Source organism: Mytilus galloprovincialis, chromosome 5, assembly GCF_965363235.1.
Source record: "Mytilus galloprovincialis chromosome 5, xbMytGall1.hap1.1, whole genome shotgun sequence".
NCBI lineage: Eukaryota > Metazoa > Mollusca > Bivalvia > Mytilida > Mytilidae > Mytilus > Mytilus galloprovincialis.
Window position 1 is genome coordinate 14867724 of NC_134842.1, and position 20201 is coordinate 14887924.

Sequence of the window (20201 nt, forward strand, 5' to 3'; positions counted from 1 at the left end):
TCAATCTTATTTCAACGTTTATATTGCCTGCTGGGTAAGCACTCAGCTAGACAAAATTGTGTAAAAATCAATGACATGACCATCTTCTTCTTCCCATAGATATATTTCTTCTCTGATAGCCTGGAGTACACTAACCTTACTATGTACAAAAGTTGGTTTAACCCGGCATATATTAATGACATGAATATGAACAAAAACACATTATATATAGAATTAAATCACTGTAAAATATTTTCTACGTACATTAAAATTAGGAACTTCAAAGATTTTTTTATCAAGTTTAAGTACTTTTTACAGGGCATGCTTTAAAATAAAAAATCTTTACATTAAAAAAAAGTATCGTAGAAACACCCATCACGTGTTTATGGTGTATTAATTCTATAATGACACTGTCTCACCAGTGATACACACATGTGCTACTTTCAAATTTTCACAGCGATGCAGGAAAAGATACAAGGGAATCCGAATGGAACGTTATATAACAGTATTATTTTGGCCTAGTTGTAGATCTATTACGATACATAACATAGACTTGATGCATTTGAGACAAAGTTCATTTAAACGTCTCAGATTAACCTAAAATGACCGATACTGAAATATGGCCAGAGAAATTCGACGGAGCTGTTTATGGTTTGACAGTTGTTATAACATCCAGCTTTTTATTTTATGTATTGGGTAGAATTGCACATGTTCTTACTCCTGCCAGTGCATGTCACTCTCCCTGGAGATGGAAAAACATTTCAGTTTCATTAGTCCATGCTGTTATTGTTGGTACATGGGCTTGCTTAAGGTAAATTGTATTTAATGCCTTCACTTTTTTGTTGTTTCTTGGACTTATTTGCTATGAATGATCATGAATCCCTTATAGGATTCTGTGTCTAAACTCCAAAGTGATTTTCTGACTTGGCCACCCTCTGTCAGAGTCTGGAGCTGTTTTCAAATTGGACAATTGTTGACCTCTTTAGACTCAGAATCTCAAAATGGATTAGAACATTGACAGTCAATGTCTAGATATGATTAAGTTATTTAGGTAACCCTGTCATGCCTGTGTACACTGTATATCAGTTGGTGCTTTGCTTTTGCGCCAATTGGCATTTCATTTGCATCAAAAAATCTTTCATTTGCGCAACAAACCATATTTCATTTGCACCAAAAATAAAACCTTTCATTTGCACCAATAATACAGGTAAATAAAGGTAAATAGTATTAATTTTTTATTTTTTTTCTCAGAAAACACTTTAGAAAATAAATACAGGTTTTTTTTTTAATAATAAAACATATTCCTCAGAATTCAGTCATCTTAAAATCATACACTTATAAAACTTTGTTAAAACACAGTTCTGTTACTTTGAACATATTTAAAAAGTAGCATAATTGCGAGACAGTTGTATGCATGACCACTGCCCTTTTCTCGATCTTGATATCTATATCACTAATGGAAAGCTGAATACTAAAATTTATGATAAAAGGGATGATTTTTCATTTCCTATCGTTAATTATCCGTTTTTAGATGGTGACGTTCCCTTGTCACCATCTTACGGTGTTTATATATCTCAACTTGTACGATTCGCTCGTGTATGTAACAATGTTTTAGATTTTAACGAGAGAAATTTATGTATTACTGAAAAATTATTACACCAGGGTTTTCGATATCACAAACTAGTCAAAACATTTACTAAATTTTATCATCGGTATAAAGACATCATTCGTAAATATAGCTCAACATGCAGACTTCTAATACGTTCAGGTATTTCACATCCAATTTTTTATGGTAATATTCTTTATAAAGCACAAAGGTGTCAGTATTCACCTCAGAAACTTACAAAACCTTTGAATAGACTTATTAAGAAGGGATATAATTACGATACTGTTGTCAAGTCATTAAAGATTGCATATTTTGGCGTTAATATTGAGTCACTGATAAGGTCTTTGCCTCGGAACTAAACACATTTATTCTAAAAACAGTTGTTGGCATGACACGGGTTATGTTCTTCTCATATATGTTATGATGGTATGATACTAAACCCCTAACGGGAAGGATTGTGCCTGATGTTCATATGATGAAATCATAATCTTTCAGTCAGTTTAGTTGAAGTCTGGAGCTGGCATGTCAGTTAACTGCTAGTAGTCTGTTGTTATTTATGTATTATTGTCATTTTGTTTATTTTCTTTGGTTACATCTTCTGACATCAGACTCGGATTTCTCTTGAACTAAATTTTAATGTGCGTATTGTTATGCGTTTGCTTTACTACATTAGTTAGAGGTATAGAGGGAGGGTTGAGATCTCACAAACATGTTTAACCCCGCCGCATTTTTGCGCCTGTCCCAAGTCAGGAGCCTCTGGCCTTTGTTAAGTCTTGTATTATTTTAATTTTAGTTTCTTGTGTACAATTTGGAAATTAGTATGGCGTTCATTATCACTGGACTAGTATATATTTGTTTAGGGGCCAGCTGAAGGACGCCTCCGGGTGCGGGAATGTCTCGCTACATTGAAGACCTGTTGGTGACCCTCTGCTGTTGTTTTTTATTTGGGCGGGTTGTTGTCTCTTTGACACATTCCCCATTTCCATTCTCAATTTTATTATACACTATAGTAAAGTTATAATTCTGTCCATATCAGTTGTTATTCTGGCTTTGCTAGTTTTATGGAACACCCAAACGATTTTTAATATGATGCATATATCATGTATATGATAAGCTACATACCGTATGTGTGATCATAAAAAAATACACTTATTTCCTCTATTGAACAGTCTGAACTGACAATGTCCATCTATACACCTCAAGCATATAAACATTTTATAATTTTAAACCTCAGTTTTGTATTAGAAATTAGTATGAACAAACATCCAGGAGAAATACTGTAAAAACAAATTTTATTCAAGATACAGCAATGAATATCAACTGGTCAGTCATGTCAGTTAAATGGCGCAAATGAAGTTTTTTTATTTGGCGCAAATGAAATATAACATTGTGGCGCAAATGAAAGATTGGATTTTTTTTAAAATTGGCGTAAATGCAATGTGCCCATATCAGGGTTATGATGCCTATCCATTTCTCACAATGGGGAATGCCTCAGGTTATTGCCTATTGGCAGAATTAAATTTTGTGTAAACACATTCAGGTATTAAAACAATTAACATCCATATGTAAAATATATATGATTAATTAAATCTTATTAATGTGACATTGATAATTTCTTTAAACAAACATTAATATATTTTCAATCAAACTGTCAGTGTTTGTGTCATCCATTGAAGAATTTAGATGGATGAAGTTCAAGACCATGAAGACTGTGGTATCTACTCTCACTAAATAGCAAGAGGTCAAATTTAACCAAAAGAATACAATATTAGCAACCAGTCAAGGCAATATACATGGTATATCATGTATATCAATATTATATTTTATTGAAACAAATTCTTAATTTTTATACTGGCAAATGACTGGCATTTAGAACATTTACATCACTATCTAATTATATTTTTTTTAAACTTCTAAATGATAATTAAATCAAAACTGCATGCAAAATGCATTATTCAAATTTATTTGCATTTCATTGTCCAGAAAAAACAGACATATTATATAATAATAAATATACAGTATATATCATGTATATGATAAATGAAATAAAATTAATGAAATTTAACAACAGTTTATGAAACGTGAATAAAAATATATATTTTTAATTTGTGTTTTGCATCATTGAACAATATGTATATATACATAGTTTATTGTTGATTGAAACTTTAAAGTAATTTAAGACATACATTTGTAATGTTCAGTTTTTAATAGATGTTCACTCTTTACAATGATTGTATATTCCTAGGTATAGGAAAATATGGTATGAGTGCCAATGAGACAACTCTCCATCCAAATAACAATTTATAAAAGTAAACCATTATAGGTCAAGGTACGACCTTCAACACAGAGCCTTGGCTCACACCGAACAACAAGCTACAAAGTGCATGTTTACATGTAGGTGTACATATGTCTGGAACCCTTTTTACCAGTTTACCATTGTTTACTATTTTTCCTGTGTGTTACAGATAATTTCATTTACATTTCTTTCTTATTACAGTTCACTTTCCTGTATTTATTGTGGCATGATCTTGCTCATATCAAATAATATATAGTTGAACCAGTTTTGATGTGCTGCCCCTTTACTCTTATTTTCCAGGTCAATGAAAATAAATATGGCAACTGCATCAAATTTTGTTGGAATTCAATTAATTCAGTGAAAATATAGTGTTAGGGGCAGCACTTGCAAACTGCTTTAACTATAAGATTATATTGGTATGAATAGGAATTTGTTCTCTCATTAAGAAGATTAAGCCCAAATAAATTAATAAAGAAATTTGAATGAAAGTAACTCAAACACAATCATGACAGAAGATAATGAAAGGGGGTCTATACTCCAAATGCCTGGGTTTTTCATTGCAACTTTGCTGTTGAATCTACAGTTTTAAACAGGATGCATTTTGTTTGTTATACATATATGTACATGGTATACAAACTTGAATGCTTGCTATACATATCATGAATATGCTTTGTCATGTTTATTTTTGTAATATTATTTTAAAAAAATTATTAGATGTTTGGCCTTACATTTTTACTTTAAATGCGTGCAAGTACAATGAAGTATATCCTGTATATATATACATTTAATATCAAGTAAAATTGCAATGTTATTTTTAAAAAGGCAGGTCTACTGTCTTGCCTGATTTAATTTAACATTCGTAAATTGCTTCTGTATGAAACCATATCATGCATGTTACACTTCTGTTGCCCGGAAAGTTTTCTTAGACATGTACATTTTTCAACTTTTCACCTGCACTATAAATATGATTATTATTTTAATGTATATTTTATGGAAACCCAATATTGCAGTCTGAAGTTACAAGCATGACGTGCATAGAGGATAATTGAGATTACATTCTTATACATGTATTTCTTTACCTGATGATAAGCAATGATAATGGATTTTAAAAACAAGTAAATCAGTTGCCATTATACAACTTGATACACACCATACATGATAATGCTCTTTAATAGTATATGATCCAACAAGATTATGCTTTAAATGGTCAATTGACTAAAAGTAATAAAAAGATCTACCACAAGATAGTACATTATTATTTTTCTGTTGACTCTTAGGCAATGATTAGTGTTAACAAAATATGAAGAGTGATTTCTTCATAAAAAATTTGATTTTCAACATCAACCCAACAATGTTAGATCTGTAAATTTGCTTTCACAAACTTTTTGTTCTTCACTAGCAGCGATTCGAACCCATGCTACTGAGATATCGTGACACAAAATCGCCTGCATTGTAACTGGCGCGCTAGACATACATATATTCATGTTATAGAAATGAGAAAAGGGACGTTTATAAGAAATAAATTTGTTATCAGATCTTGGTGTAATTGTGGGAGCAGTGTGAATTTAACAAGGTGTAAAAACTCTTGATTACACCAGGAAAACTAAACATTGCTCATAGTAAATTCAAAAGAATTCTATTTCAAGCAATAGTACCTAATTTTATATAACAGTTAAGGTCAACTATCTGAGAAATCATTATGACCTTCTCATGTTTATTATCATGATTATCTGGTTTGAAATATCAATTGTTTTTTTTATATTTTTTCAGTTTTTATGAAACTCCTAAAATGGCAGAAGATATGATAAAAACATACAGCAATTCAGCACATACACTGATAAGTTTTTCTTTTGGTAAGTATATAGTTCACTTTTAATTTATACCATAACTCCCCAGTCATGCTGCTATTTTGAAGTTGCACCATCATGAATGACCATGGGATTTGAAATATAAAAAAAATATAAAGCGACGCATAAACATTTTACTACAAAGTGTTCAGAAATAAGTCCGTAAGGAAAGCATTGCAAATGGACTCTAAATGTTTATTGAAAGTTTTCAGAATTGTCATTCAAGAAATAGGTCAGCAGTCAAGGAATCTGCATTAGAGTTGAATTAATTTGGTAAAGAGATATTTTGTGAAAGATATGTCTGTGTGTGTGATACTGATATGATGATGTAATACAGAATATTGTGTATTTTCAGGATATTTTGTGTATGACATGTGGGATATGTTGATATATCAAAGAAACAGACATTCCTTTGAATTAATGGGCCATCATGTTGTGGTAAGTCCTTTTATTTAATGGACCACCATCATGTTGCTTGACCTAAAAAGTTGCATTATGGGCCACCATGTAGTTAGACCATTGTAGTAATGCACCACCGTGTAGTAAGACCTTTGCATTAATTGACCACTATGTGGTAAGACCTTTGCACTTATGGGTCACCATGTGGTAAGACCTTTGCATTAATGGACCCCCATGTAGTAAGACCTTTGCGTTAATGGACCACTATGTGGTAAGATGTTTGAATGAATGGGCCACCAAGTGGTAAGACCTTTGCATTAATGGACTCCCATGTAGTAAGACGTTTGCGTTAATGGACCACTATGTGGTAAGATGTTTGCATGAATGAGCCATCAAGTGGTAAGACCTTTGCATTAATGGGCTACCATGTGGTACAACCTTTGCATGAATGGGCCACTACAAAATGTATGTGGGAAGACCTTTGCATGTATGGGCCACCATGTGGGAAGACCTTTGCATAAATGGGCCACCATGTGGTAAGATATTTGCATGAATGAGCCAATAAGTGGTAAGATATTTGCATGAATGGGCATCCATGTGGTACAACCTTTGCAATAATGGACCACCAAGTTTTAAGATATTTGCATTGATGGGCCACTATGTGGTAAGATATTTGCATAAATGGTCTGCCAAGTTGTGGTAAGTCCTTTGAATTAACCAAATATTATGTTTCAGTAAGAAGGATAAAACTTATTTCAAGATCATTCCTCACTTCTTGAGTCACAAAGATATGTCGTTCCTTCTGTGAAAGGATTGAAACTTCAATATTGTTATCTCTCAGTATCATATACATGTATATTATGTACAATAATATAAAAAAAGGAGATGTGGTAATATTATGATTGCAAATGATACAACTTGTCCAAAAGACATAGATTTATTTATACTTCATAAACAGTTCTGTAACCTATATTTTGTAAATCTCTGGCTCACTGCACGAATATATGTATTAAGGAGGCTTGCGTGAATAAGATTTTCAGAAAAAAACGAAACATTTATTTTTCATTACAAATTTTATTTATTACCTTAAGTAGTTGTTACTTTATCATATGGTACAAAAATCATTCCAAAAAATCAATTTGTGTTGGCCCCAGGTGACTTTTAAAATGTGGATATCATTGAAAATTAAAGCTCCAAACTATCTCCCTTTGATGTAAAAATGCTATTTTTTGGCATTAATATTGAAATATCTTTTTTAACTCATTGGTGACCTATGTTTTTTATTGTTGTTTCGAATAAGCTGTACATAAACTAAATAATTGTAAAATTTAAACGATTTCTGTAATTTAGTTCTTTTTTATTTCGATATTACCGCTATTTCTCCTATTAGATCAACAGAAAAAAAGGACCTTAACCAAAATGTATGCTTCTTTCGAAGGCAGATTGTGAGCGTAAATTAACAATGACCCCATTTTTTTATTTCATTTTTCTATTAAGTATAAGATAAAGCTCATTTATAGAAAAATATAGCGAAATCCTATATTAAATTAAAAGAATTGATTTAGACCCGCAAGCCCCCTTTAGTATAATATATTATGTTTTTTTCTGCAGCTTGACAGCAGTGTAGACTTGTTATTATTTAGCACTGTTTCTGATCTGTTAGACACCTGTTAGCACCTTCTTCTTGTTTGCAAATAAATTACTTAATATTTTAGTAACAAATTTCTTCAGTAGTTGTTTTACGGAAAAGGATGACATCATATTTTAGTAATAAGTTGTAAAGTGTCAAACACACCAACAACTTGTTTTTTTAAAATTCTTTTTGAATCACGAGTATATGTATTCTGAGCACAAAAATGCATGCAACTTCATGTTATAACAGTTATCAATTGTTAGTTAGTTTTACATTTATTCATAAAAAAAAAAGTTGAAAAATTAGTTTGAATGTGAAAGTGTGTCCATTGTTGAAGGTATGCAACACAGGCTATTAAGTGCCTCAAGTTTCCAGTTTCAAAGACTTGGTTTATTTTATATGTCAATTTTTTGAAGGATTTTCACAATTTTAGCATTTGAGTTATATTTTAGACGGTTTTAGTCTTAAATGGAAGTGGCCGCATTCATGTTCATTCTTAATATTTAAATATAAGTTGTATTTGATGATAATACATAACATATATAAAGGTTGAAGGTGAACACGGATATGGCCACTTCTATTTTTGACAAAAACTATCTGAAAAATGACATTTTATGGCATATATTTGATAGATTTTCCATATTCAAGCTTGAACATGAGCATCTGAAATTCAGATCAGTTCAAATCTTTCACACAAACTAATTGAATCGACTGAAGTAGACCCTAAAGTGTTTAAAAAGTGTGCCAAATCTTTCGTCAGATGAACCTGAAATTTGAGGCCGAAATGGGCCCTTACCGGACCTACTCCTTTAAAATCAGCAGTAACAAACAATTATCATGAATCTTTTAAATAGATATAAGAAGATGTGGTATGAGGGCCAATTCGACAACTCTCGATCCAAGTCACAATTTGTAAGAGCAAACCATTATAGTTCAGAAAAGGTCTTCAACAACTTTATTTAAATATGACTATGCTAATTTAAAGACATGGCCAAGTGTTAAACAAATTAGTTAAAAGTAATTCGATTGTAATAAAAGTTTTATGAAAGGAGGTTAAAGAACAGGAAAGAATTCAAACCTTGAACTGAATTTTCAACATTATATTTTTAATGCATCTAAGATATGATTTTTTCGTAAGATTATTAGCCTTTTTGTGATAGCAAAAATAACTCATTGAAAAACAAATATATTTAGATTTTAAAGGGGCACTAGCTGTCAAATTCATGGTCACCAATTTGACCCAAATTGTCATATTTTATTTTTACATACTAAAATAGATATTAAAAATTTATATATTTTCCTATAACCAGATATACACATAACTTTAAGTCTAAATAGCTAATCAGCACTAAATATAAGTTTATACAGATAACTATAGCATGTGCAATTAGACTGCTAATTAATTCTTAATCTTATTTCATTATTTCAAAATTATTGATGTTTAAATTTTAAAAAATCATATTTTTGTTCATCTTCATTTCTTAGCTTATCATGCTAAATTGCTAATGCCCCTTTAAGTTATGGGAGGCAGATGAAAAAAATAGGAAATGCATTCTTTGTGTATTTATAATAAACATCTGGATTTTTTGTAAGATCAATTTTAAGAAAGTTAATAGGAGAAATGATAAGCAATTAAGCAACTGGAGAGATCACAATTTGTTGTTGTCATGCAGGAAACCAGTTTGTCATTTATCTAATTGTCATGCAGGAAACCAGTTTGTCATTTATCTAATTGTCATTGGAATCAATAAGTTAATGAGAAAAAAAAAGAATAAAAGAAATATCTGTCAACTAGATAACAACTTCCCCAGGGTTGTTTTTCGATTTACTTTTATTTTTATACAAACCATATTATTTCTTTTGTTAGATCTTTTTTTCATATCTTTGATATTAAAAATATTTGAATAAAGGTTTCATATAAGGTACTAACGGTATTTGTATTAATATATATGTACATGTAACAAAATTATCATATGTATTTTGATTGACTTTTATTTTTATATAAACCATATTTCTTTTGTTAGGTCATTTTTTCATATCATTAATATTACAAATATTTCAATAAACATGATAAAGGCTTCATATCAGGTACAATTTGTATTTTATATGTACATGTACCTAAATTATCAGATGTAAAGTAGTATGTTGCTGTATTTTGTATTGCCAGGTATTGATTTTCACCTGTTGACTTAACACTAGATGAAAAGACTTTTCATTAACTATACCTTTCATCTAAATCTATTTATTATCTTAATTTAATGAACTTAGCTTTCAGGTCTCATATAACATGTACTAGAAAACCTGCCTACATGTAATTTATGTTCATTAAGGAAACACTAAACAATGTGTAAAAGATGGTGGCTTCTGAATATTGAAAATTAAGAATGGAGGTGTCATTATGTTTCCAATGCAGGGGCGGATCCAGCCATTTAAAAAAGGGGGGTTCCCAACCCAGGATAAAGAGGGGGGGTTCCAACCACATGTCCCCATTCAAATGCATTGATCGTCCAAAAAATAGTGGGGGGGGGGGTCCAACTCCCAGACCTCCCCCTTCTCCTTTAATAATGAGCAAAACATTATAGAAAACTGTAGAGGCTACATGGTTAGATCATATGTTTTCCTATGTTATATGAATTCATACTATGTATGCTTTCAATCATGTAAATGGAAATTTTGACTTCACACTTCATTCTAAATAGTATGAAAACCCTTGAGATGAGGATACTGTAAATTCAGGAATGATTGCGATGTTTTTATTATTGCGAAAAGGCAACAGGGTTATATTTGCATAAATTGTATTTTGAATTTTCATATGAATAAAAGTTTATTAAACAGGATTTTTTTAAATCGCATTTTAGTCTTTAATGACGAAATCGCAATAATAAATGCACGCAATTATTATTGAATTTACATGTAGTTTATTGAAGCTGGTTTTCTAATACATGTATTTTATATACACTCATTAATATCGGTCCAGTACACAATACTATGAATACTATGAATATACATTAGATAAATATTGCTATTACGATTGTTTTTAATTTCCAATTGATGTATGCTGATGAGATAGTTCAGTATATTGAGATATGCTATTAGATAATTTTATTTGTTTAAAAGTTTTCATATCTTTATGGACAATCTATGAACAATGATGAACTCTTGACATTCAGACAAGTTTATGAATGTACCGTTCTGTATATTATGTAAAAAGTACTTTTACTTTTAATGTCAGTCCATACTGATATTATTCAACCACTGTTAGTTAATAAAAATACTCAATTTCTTTTCTAATGTGAAACTTAAATGTTAGACTTTCACAAGTGGATATTTACACACCTTCAACTTCTATCTAAAATTTAGTATAAACTGTAGAATTCTTATACTTCTGAAGTTCAGGGACTATATGTATTTCTGCTCTAAAGTAAGAGAATTCTGTTACAGTGTTACTTTCTAATAAAATAAAATTATAAAAATCAGTTGTGTAGTAAATATTTTGAAGATCTTCCAAGGCTTCAATTTCTTAATATGCATATGAAGGTGGGGTTGTTTTTATTGAATGTAAACATTTAACAGTTGTAAAGATATGAAGCCTTACAATTTAACAATCCACCACTGAAGTTCTCTTAAAATGACTTGAATGCATAATTAACTTTAAATATTCAAATAAATATCCTTTGCAGTGACAAATTTCTACATATTTATGAAGTAAAATTAAAAAAATAAAATTGATGCATAATAAACACTGCAAACATTTTAAACTCTACCAACTGCAAAACTTAATTACTTGCATAACCTTATGGTGTGTTTAATATGAGACTTTAATCTCTGACAGGTGCCAAATAAAAAAAAAAATGCCAACAACCAAAATATCATATTTATGTTTCAACTTTACAAGTTTATTAATAAAAGGAGAAGGGATGTGATATGATAAAAATTGCCATTGACCGATTTTGATATAAGAATTATAATCTACCATCTAACTTGGGCTCCTAAATAAAAAGTCAGGGATAAGAGATATATTTTACTATATAGTCTTAGTATGCTATGTTGGTATTAATTCATACCTATCCTATAGTATATTATAAGGAACTCATTCAGATACTAAACAACTGTCACAACAGCATTAGTTAATGCTTTGTTAATCAAGTCTCTGTGTCTACAAGTTAATAAAGATAAACACAATTAAATTATGTTATAGTAAATTTATATAATAACATTATCATATGTAAGCAACATGAAAATTTTAGTAATATAATTAAATATAGTTCTATATAACAGCAGAGTACAAAATAGACACAATAAAGTAAACAGACAAATCTACAAAGTTTTTATTTTCCAACATTGACTTGCATGCAAAAAAAAAGTCAAATTTTTAATAGGGTATTTTTTTCAATTTTGAAGTAGTTCATTGAGTTTTTTTAATAATCATGATAATTGGCCATACATATTAATAATATTTAGAAATTTATGTCTATACTACGGGAAAAATCATAATAAAAGAAATGCATTCCATTAGCAGTCAGAGCTCAGACATAAATAAGTCTGAATCTGCTTTTGACTCATAGAGGTCTAAATTTGTAAGTTTTAGGATTTGTCTCCCTTTAATGCAAGACAAAATACGACTTTAATAAGTCAAATATTGTTAAGCAAGAAATAATTGACCAGAATCAACAAGTTGCAAATATCGACTCCTACAAGTCGATAAGTGATCAAAATTGGTAAATTTCAAGACCCACGCATATTTATAAGGAGGTCATGCATCTAAATCAAATAATGACAACATTGAAAGACAATGCTTTGTCTTCTAAAGAAAAATATGAATGAGAGTCTAAAAAATCGGAGATAGTCTTAATTAACCTTACAATGCAACCACCTGGAACCACACTTAATGAGGTAAAACATCTGTGTTTAGTAAGGATGTTCAATTAGACAATTAAATATAGATAGCTCAAGTCCTTGTGAACTCTCAGACAGGTTTTTGCTGTCATAGGTGATGTAGTTTGGCCACCAAGTGAAATTAAGTTTTTTCATCAACATAAATAGACATAAACAGGTCTTTCATTTTCTGACTTAGATAAGTCTAAAATTGAAAACACATTTTTATGATAAATACATGTTTTGACTTCTTTAAGTCAAAAACAAAAATCGACTTGTTTTTGTCTGAGCTCTGACTGATTAGCATTGCATAGTACAACATTATCTTTTCTTGTCTTCATTGATATAATGAAGGAAGACCACATTATTATAAAATTAAAATCTTTATAGGATTTTTTATAAGAATAGTATCCAGGGTTTCTTAATTGGGCTATACTATGTGCCAAGTCTTCCTTTTTACATTAATAACAACATTGGTTGTTAAATGGTATGAGATGGTCTGTAGTTCTGGGAATTTTTCAATACCGTGAACTATAGACCACCTTACAATAACCAGACTTGCTCATACCCCTAAAATACCCTGAACTAAAGACCACCTTACAACAACCAGGCTTGCTCATACCCCTAAAATACCCTGAACTATAGACCACCATACAACAACCAGACTGCTCATACCCCTAAAATACCCTGAACTATAGACCACCTTACAACATTTTATTTATTTTTTATACAATATGATATGGTTAATTAGTCAGTCATGTTTGTCTTTGGATGTAAATTTCATTGGCAATCATTCCACATCTCCTTAGTTTTATATTGTTCATCATTTACTTGATTATCCAGTGGCATGTTTGCATGTTACAATTGGAAATCTATTTTGTTATAATTTCTTCACTGATGTTCTTGTGTGAGCATATGACTGATCATTATTAGGGATGAAGGGCATTTGTATTGTTATTAATGCTTCCAATAATTACCATCCCTATTTTATAGAATACTTGTAGATATTAATTGATTATTCATTATTCTCACCAGGCATTAATACATGTTACCATCCCTATTTTATAGAATACTTGTAGATATTAATTGATTATTCATTATTCTCACCAGGCATTAATACATGTACCAAGAACTAACACTGAAAGCTTGTTGATTAACTTGTATGAATTCCATATCAAATTTTGAACAAAGATTGAATATGTTATCATGTTTCTTACTTGGTGTAAGGTATATCTATATTAGTCTGAGGGTTGAATATCAAAATCAATTTCTGTCCCCTGCGTGACATGTTGCAGGGGACATGGAAATACCAGGTGTCTGTCTGTCTGTTGTCTTCCATCAGGTCTTGTTAGAGCTCTCTTGGTACAATTGAATTAAATATAATATAAGTGCAACACGAGGGACACTGGAACTCTGTTCTTTTATATATTTAGTCTTATATATACCGGTAGTTACCCAAATTCTCCTCACCTGACTTCAAGTGCTGGAGTTCTTGGGTTTGATTCCTTTCTGAATCAGGTAAATATTTCATGTCTTTCTATGTAAATTTTAGTAACAATTTCATGAATTATGATCATGAAATTTCATGAAACATTCATGATTTTAACCATGAAATAAGAGAGGCGAAAGATCCCAGAGGGCCATTCACACTCATAATGTCATAAGTCAAAAATAAACTAACAACGCCATGGCTAAAAAAGAAAAAGACCAACAAACAAATAATAGTACACAAAACACATCATAGAAAACCAAAGACTGAGAAACTTGAACCCCAATGTTCCAATGGGCATCATATAAACATGTTCCTGCAGACTGGTACAATGTGGCAGCTTGCATGTTAAATTTTGCATGTTTAACTCTGTGATGTACAGCTGGATATTATATTGTATGGACATTTGTCTTCTGGTGAAGACAGGTACGCGTCCAGGTAAGGGCGTAATGGGCCCATGGGTTTTATCCTTTTCAAAAATAAAAAAAAAATAGAAATATTGTAATCTGCTATTGAATATGGCAATTTGTTATATTCATTAAATATATACATAATCTGATTTCTTTTTATATTAATTCAGATTCACAGAGACATTAAACTCCATTATGATATTAAAATGATTGGCGATTATATGCCATGAAAAATCAGTGTAAAATGGTTCTAATGAATCCAGTCTAGTCTAACCATTCATTGAGTCCGACAGTGACTGTTCTGTGTTCATTTTAAGTTTTGCGTTAATGTACATTTATACTAGTAACATGTTTATTTAGTATAGCATTTTTACTTCCCAATCTGGATAGGCTTTAGTCAGGTATCATATTGTTTCAAAATCCATTAGTGAGTAACTAAGTGACATCATCGAACCTACATTTTGCCATCACGTTCAAGCACCATATTTATTCATGTATCACCTATCGGAACTAGACAGTGACATGATTGCTTTAATTTAGTACTGTTGTACAATGACGTCAATTTTCCATATTCAATCATGTATTCCACATTAAAGCCTACAATATTTAGAACGAATGAGCTTTATACTTCAGTGTTTGTTTGTTTGTTTGTTTTGTATCATCATTCAAGTGTATCGTTCAAAGAAACCAGGCCTTGAAGGCATAAAACTTTACTCAGTGCTCTGAGCACAAAAATCATGCTTGAAACATGAAATCCAGCAATTTGATTGGTTGATTTTCGGGTCTGAGTACAAAAATCATGCTCGAAAGTTTTATGACCGTGAGGCCTGAACCTAATCTAAAATAATAGAGAGATATGTATTAGTCTGGTTTCTTCATAATATAATGCTAAATTGTTGAAACCGAGGAGCTTCTGAGCTTTCCCATGGAACCTCTACCAGGGCAACCGTAATTATGCCTCCCGTTCATAAAATCCTAGCCTAGGACTATTGAAATGTTTAGTAACGCCTTATACAGTAGGATTTGGAATTTTCATTATTGGTCTACTGCTGTAAAGATTCATCCAATCATTTTAATATACCATAGACAAGTAATGGAGATAATTCAGCATAAACAAATGTCAAACCCTGACACATTAACTATAAAATATACTTGCTCCAAGTCAGGAACCGTTACATTAGTGCATTTTATATTTATTTTATGTTTTTTTGCAAAAAATAAGTTCCAAATTTTTTTTCGCATCGCTCCACTTGGCAAAAGATTTAATTCTCCGCCCCCTCTTTCAAATATCCTGGAAACTCCCCTGCTAGATGTCTTTTGGTTTTTTTTGTATCACAGGGTTGTTGTCTCATTGACAAATACATAATGTATATCCTTTATTCATATTTGTTATTTAATATAAAATAATATATTCAATTTTAATTAAATTTCTATCTTTATTTTGCAGATATTTATTTGTTTTGGTATTGCCATAGTAACAAAGTTGTATATTGGATATGCAGTTGTTGCCTTAGTGATAGAAATTAACAGCATCTTCTTACATATTAGACAGTTATTACAAATCTGTAGATATTCCAAAAATAATAGTGCTTATAGACTCAACAGTCTTATTAATTTAGGTAAGTACAAATATCACACTCAATCATTGTAAATGGCAGTGGATCTAGGATTTGCTGAGTGACAACACAAATTATAATAAAATAGGGAACCTGGTTGTCAATAAAAAAAATAAAGAAAAAACACAATTTTTTCAGTCAGGGGCAGGTTTTGGAGTTGTGGCCCTTGATATGTATTTATAAGTTATTATATAGAATAAATGAAAACATGAAAAGTATATGTTATTAATTTCATGCACTCAAAGCAATTTTATGGATTAACCTTTAATTATAACACTCAAAGCTGAATATAAGAATGGTGCAAGGATGTGTAAGAACTGAAACAGATTGAGACCTATATCACCAAAAAGGACCTAAAACATATCCAAATCTGTCAAAGGTCAACTTTACTTGAGGAAGTTGGGTCAATAGTTTCTTTATAATTTCACAATTAACAGTATGTACACAAGAATTTAAAAAAAAACAACTATACCAAACATCATGATTTAAAAAATGACTAGATCAGCAGACAGCACGTTATCATATATGTTAGAGTTTCCAATAGGATCAATTGAACCATAAGCTGACCTCCTCAATAATTCATTTAATTATTGAAAGCTTAACTGTGTTTGTTACAAATATATTTATTGCTTATGTTACAATTACAAGCATAGTCCAGAATGGTTCTAGTATGCATAACTTGCACTGTACAATAAATGTAGAATTAAAGTTAAACTACAATGAATATAATTTAAATATTTATATTGAGGCTAATTCTAAACAAAACATTTATAAAATTGTATTTCCAACAAATTAATCCTTTCTACAAACATTTCAATATAGTTTCTGTATATCATGGTCATCAGAAAAACAATTGAGAGATCATAAGTTTATCATATGTCCAAGTGTTTGTAAGTTTTCACCAATTTATGTGTATTTTCACTTCTATAAAACTGAGAATTTGTTATAAGTGTTAACATACAGTTATACAGTCCGTCATTAAATAGGTCACATGGGTAGAGACCACTCAAGAGTATAACATGAATAAGATAAATAAACATTGTTATTTCCGATTTATGATTAAATATGATGGCATGTCTTCTTAATCAGTTCCTCATAAAAAAATATCAACAATTAAACTTTAATACCTGATGCAGTTATATATATATGTTCCAGTTTAGATGAGATTTAATTTTAGGTCCATTTCACAAATAAACAAAAAAAAATTGTTATATATTTCTTAAATATTTCACTATAATCTGTGTCCTTGTATAGTACAGTACAAGTTCAGCACAAATTGGGTCACAGCCATCTACAATTCAAGTCCGTTGGGTTAACTTTTGAATGTATGAATATTTCTCAGAAACCTTAAGTAAATCAATGTATCAGTGATATCTATACCATATTTTCTTGAATATTACCTATTAACTGTTCAAAAACATTTTGATCATTATGAATAAGATGTCACACCTAAATGCCTATATATCTCTCTATATGCTAGGTAATTAAATATATCATTGGTCTTACGCCTCCTGACCTTACATTTTAAAAGGGTATCCAATCCAATGACATTAAGACAGCTCTGACCTACAATCATGCTTGAATGGCTGGTTACGTTTGTTATTAGCATAAAAAGTATGGAGATCATAATGCCAGATAAAGGTGGGCTTATAGCCAGAAATTTTCAAGGGGGGGTTGATACAATTATACTCAACTTAAACAGTTAAAATGAATTCAAACAGAACGTCAACTAGTGCTTACTTGTTTTAAAGGGGATGATGGGGTATATTACCATTTTATTTGACACTAAAGCCTATTTTCCTCTAAAGCCTGGACCAGTAGAGATGTTGTAAGATTGCAGATGATACAACTATACTTTTTAGTTTTTGGGTCTTCCAAGGTTTATCACTACCTACACACAATATAGTGCATTGATCATAATATTCTACACATCCTATCCATGAACATTTACAGAAATTTATCAATGTAATATATGTTCAGATATTCAGTCGCAAAACAATGTTACACCTGTCAAGAGAATTACATAACTTTTGCAAGGTGCAGGAATCTAATATCTGTTCTAAAATACAAATGATGTCATTATTAAAGAGTTGTCTCCCATTGTCCAGAATTTTAGTAGAATCAACTACAACCAATGCTTTATTGACAATGCAATATTAAATTTTACTTCCAACTGATTAATTATCACAATTTTTATCCTTCAGTGCTTTCAAGCACTTTGATTACAAATTTAATGATCATGCAATATTTTGATATAAATGTCATTATTAAGTCTTTATTATTGCAGGAACATTTGTTGTGTGTCGTATAACTGTGATGGCATGGATGAGTAGATGGTTGCTAATCAACAAAGATCTTGTCCCGTTGATATTTTATTCCATCGGCAGTGTAGGATTAGCCGTTATGACAGTTATGAATATTATTTTATTCTACAGACTTTTACAGAGTGATTTTATAAAGAAAAATGAATCAAAAAAAGAAAATTCCCATTAACAAATTTCAGGCAGCAGACATTTTTTCCATGTTTTATATATACCTCATTTATAAAAGATCCCTTTGTGATCAAAATATTGGGGGATTGTAATGTATAATTATTGTTCAGAATTGTATTGTAATATATGTCTACTGTGATTTATTGTTTTTATATATACTTATGAGGGTCTGGATGGGGGTACATCATTTCTGTAATCTCTAATTTCTTAGGCCATTTTTTAAATTGAAGCAACCCATTATTGTCTATTTTTTTTAATTGCCTTTTTCCTCTATTCAATATTTTTTTCAAGCATTTTTTTCTGTAGTACTGATCCATTATTCTCCATTCTGTTACCCCATCCAGAGCCTCACTAATTGTACAAATAATTTGAAAAAAAGTGGAATGTTATGTAGAATGCTAGCTTTCTTTATTATTTCAAATATCAAAACTATCTTATAGTTTATCTTTTTTTTGTACTAATCTTGATTTAGATATTTCAGTATTATTCAGATTATTTCATATTTTATTGAGCATTTATGTCAGTTTTTAAATAAGGATAGTCTAGGAAGAATCTGTCAATTATTTCAAGCAGCATAGGACGTGTAAGAAAGCCACTATCTCTTTGCAGATACATTTTTTTCAGTTTCATGTTTATTGTGAATTTTTTATTCATTTTATTTTTAAATTTTATTTGAAATTGTAGCTTTTGAATAATTTTTATTTTATGTTGGCATTAGTTATTCCACTAAAAAGTGCAAATCAAAAGTCCGTTTTCATTAAATGTGCTGCAAAAAAAGTATCTTAGAATGAGGATACATTTCATCTTAAAATTCCATTATTTTTTTGTACAGAAAAAATTAAAATCATTCACTTATGGGCAAGAAAAAATGTCAGCCATTAATTGATTATCTTTTACTCTTCAACTCTAAAGCATCTTAGGGGCCTCTGTAGCCGAGTGATCTAAGTGGTTACTACTGTAATCACTAGTCAGACAACACTGAGGTTGTGAGTTTGAACCCTGCTAGTGCGCATGCACTCAGCTCCAATTTTTAATTGACTAGGATTGTCAGTTTTACTATGGAAGGTTGGTGGTTTTCTCCGGGCACATTCATACATTTAACATTGCCACTTTTGGAGTTATAAGATTTTCAAATAGGGCTATTTATAATAATACAATTATGATAAGAAAAGTAGGTATAAGTAGACAAAATTTTATTTGGCAATACATGGATAAAACTAGAGAAATCCGAATATCTGACAAAAAGTCAATAACAATATATCTTTAAGCCTTTTATTGTAATATATTATTATGTAAGAGATCAAAGAAATCCAATATTATAGTTAATTAAATGGTATGATAAATGGCAAATATATCTACCTCATCATTATTGTTAATGTATTACAAATGTTTAATTTTATGATTCTATGTATTTAATTATTATTTAATATTACAAGAGAACTTCTTATTTATAAAGCATATGATTTGACTAATGGCGGGACTTACAATGCTTGCTGGCAATTCTGTTTGTCTTGTAATGTTCTAACAGGTCAAATTATATTTCATTACTTGACTGTAAA

General features: G+C 30.4%; 1 protein-coding gene across 1 annotated transcript; it reads left to right on the top strand.

Annotated features, from left to right (window-relative positions):
• The first annotated feature begins 445 nt into the window (after positions 1-445).
• LOC143075231 (TLC domain-containing protein 2-like) lies at positions 446-19953 on the top strand. The gene is made up of 5 exons (XM_076250586.1): positions 446-790; positions 5652-5734; positions 6084-6166; positions 15982-16153; positions 18438-19953. The coding sequence occupies exons 1-5, from the start codon at positions 582-584 to the stop codon at positions 18641-18643; spliced, it is 753 nt and encodes a 250-aa protein (XP_076106701.1). The 5' UTR covers positions 446-581; the 3' UTR covers positions 18644-19953.
• Positions 19954-20201: the final 248 nt, after the last annotated feature.

What these genes read in the sequence shown, in the direction of transcription:
- LOC143075231 (XM_076250586.1), top strand. Translation starts at nt 582, where the DNA reads ATGACCGATACTGAAATATGGCCAGAGAAATTCGACGGAGCTGTTTAT. An exon ending in ACTGATAAGTTTTTCTTTTG is followed by an intron (nt 5,735 to 6,083) that starts GTAAGTATATAG and finishes GTGTATTTTCAG; the next exon opens with GATATTTTGTGTATGACATG. An exon ending in CAACAGTCTTATTAATTTAG is followed by an intron (nt 16,154 to 18,437) that starts GTAAGTACAAAT and finishes TTATTATTGCAG; the next exon opens with GAACATTTGTTGTGTGTCGT.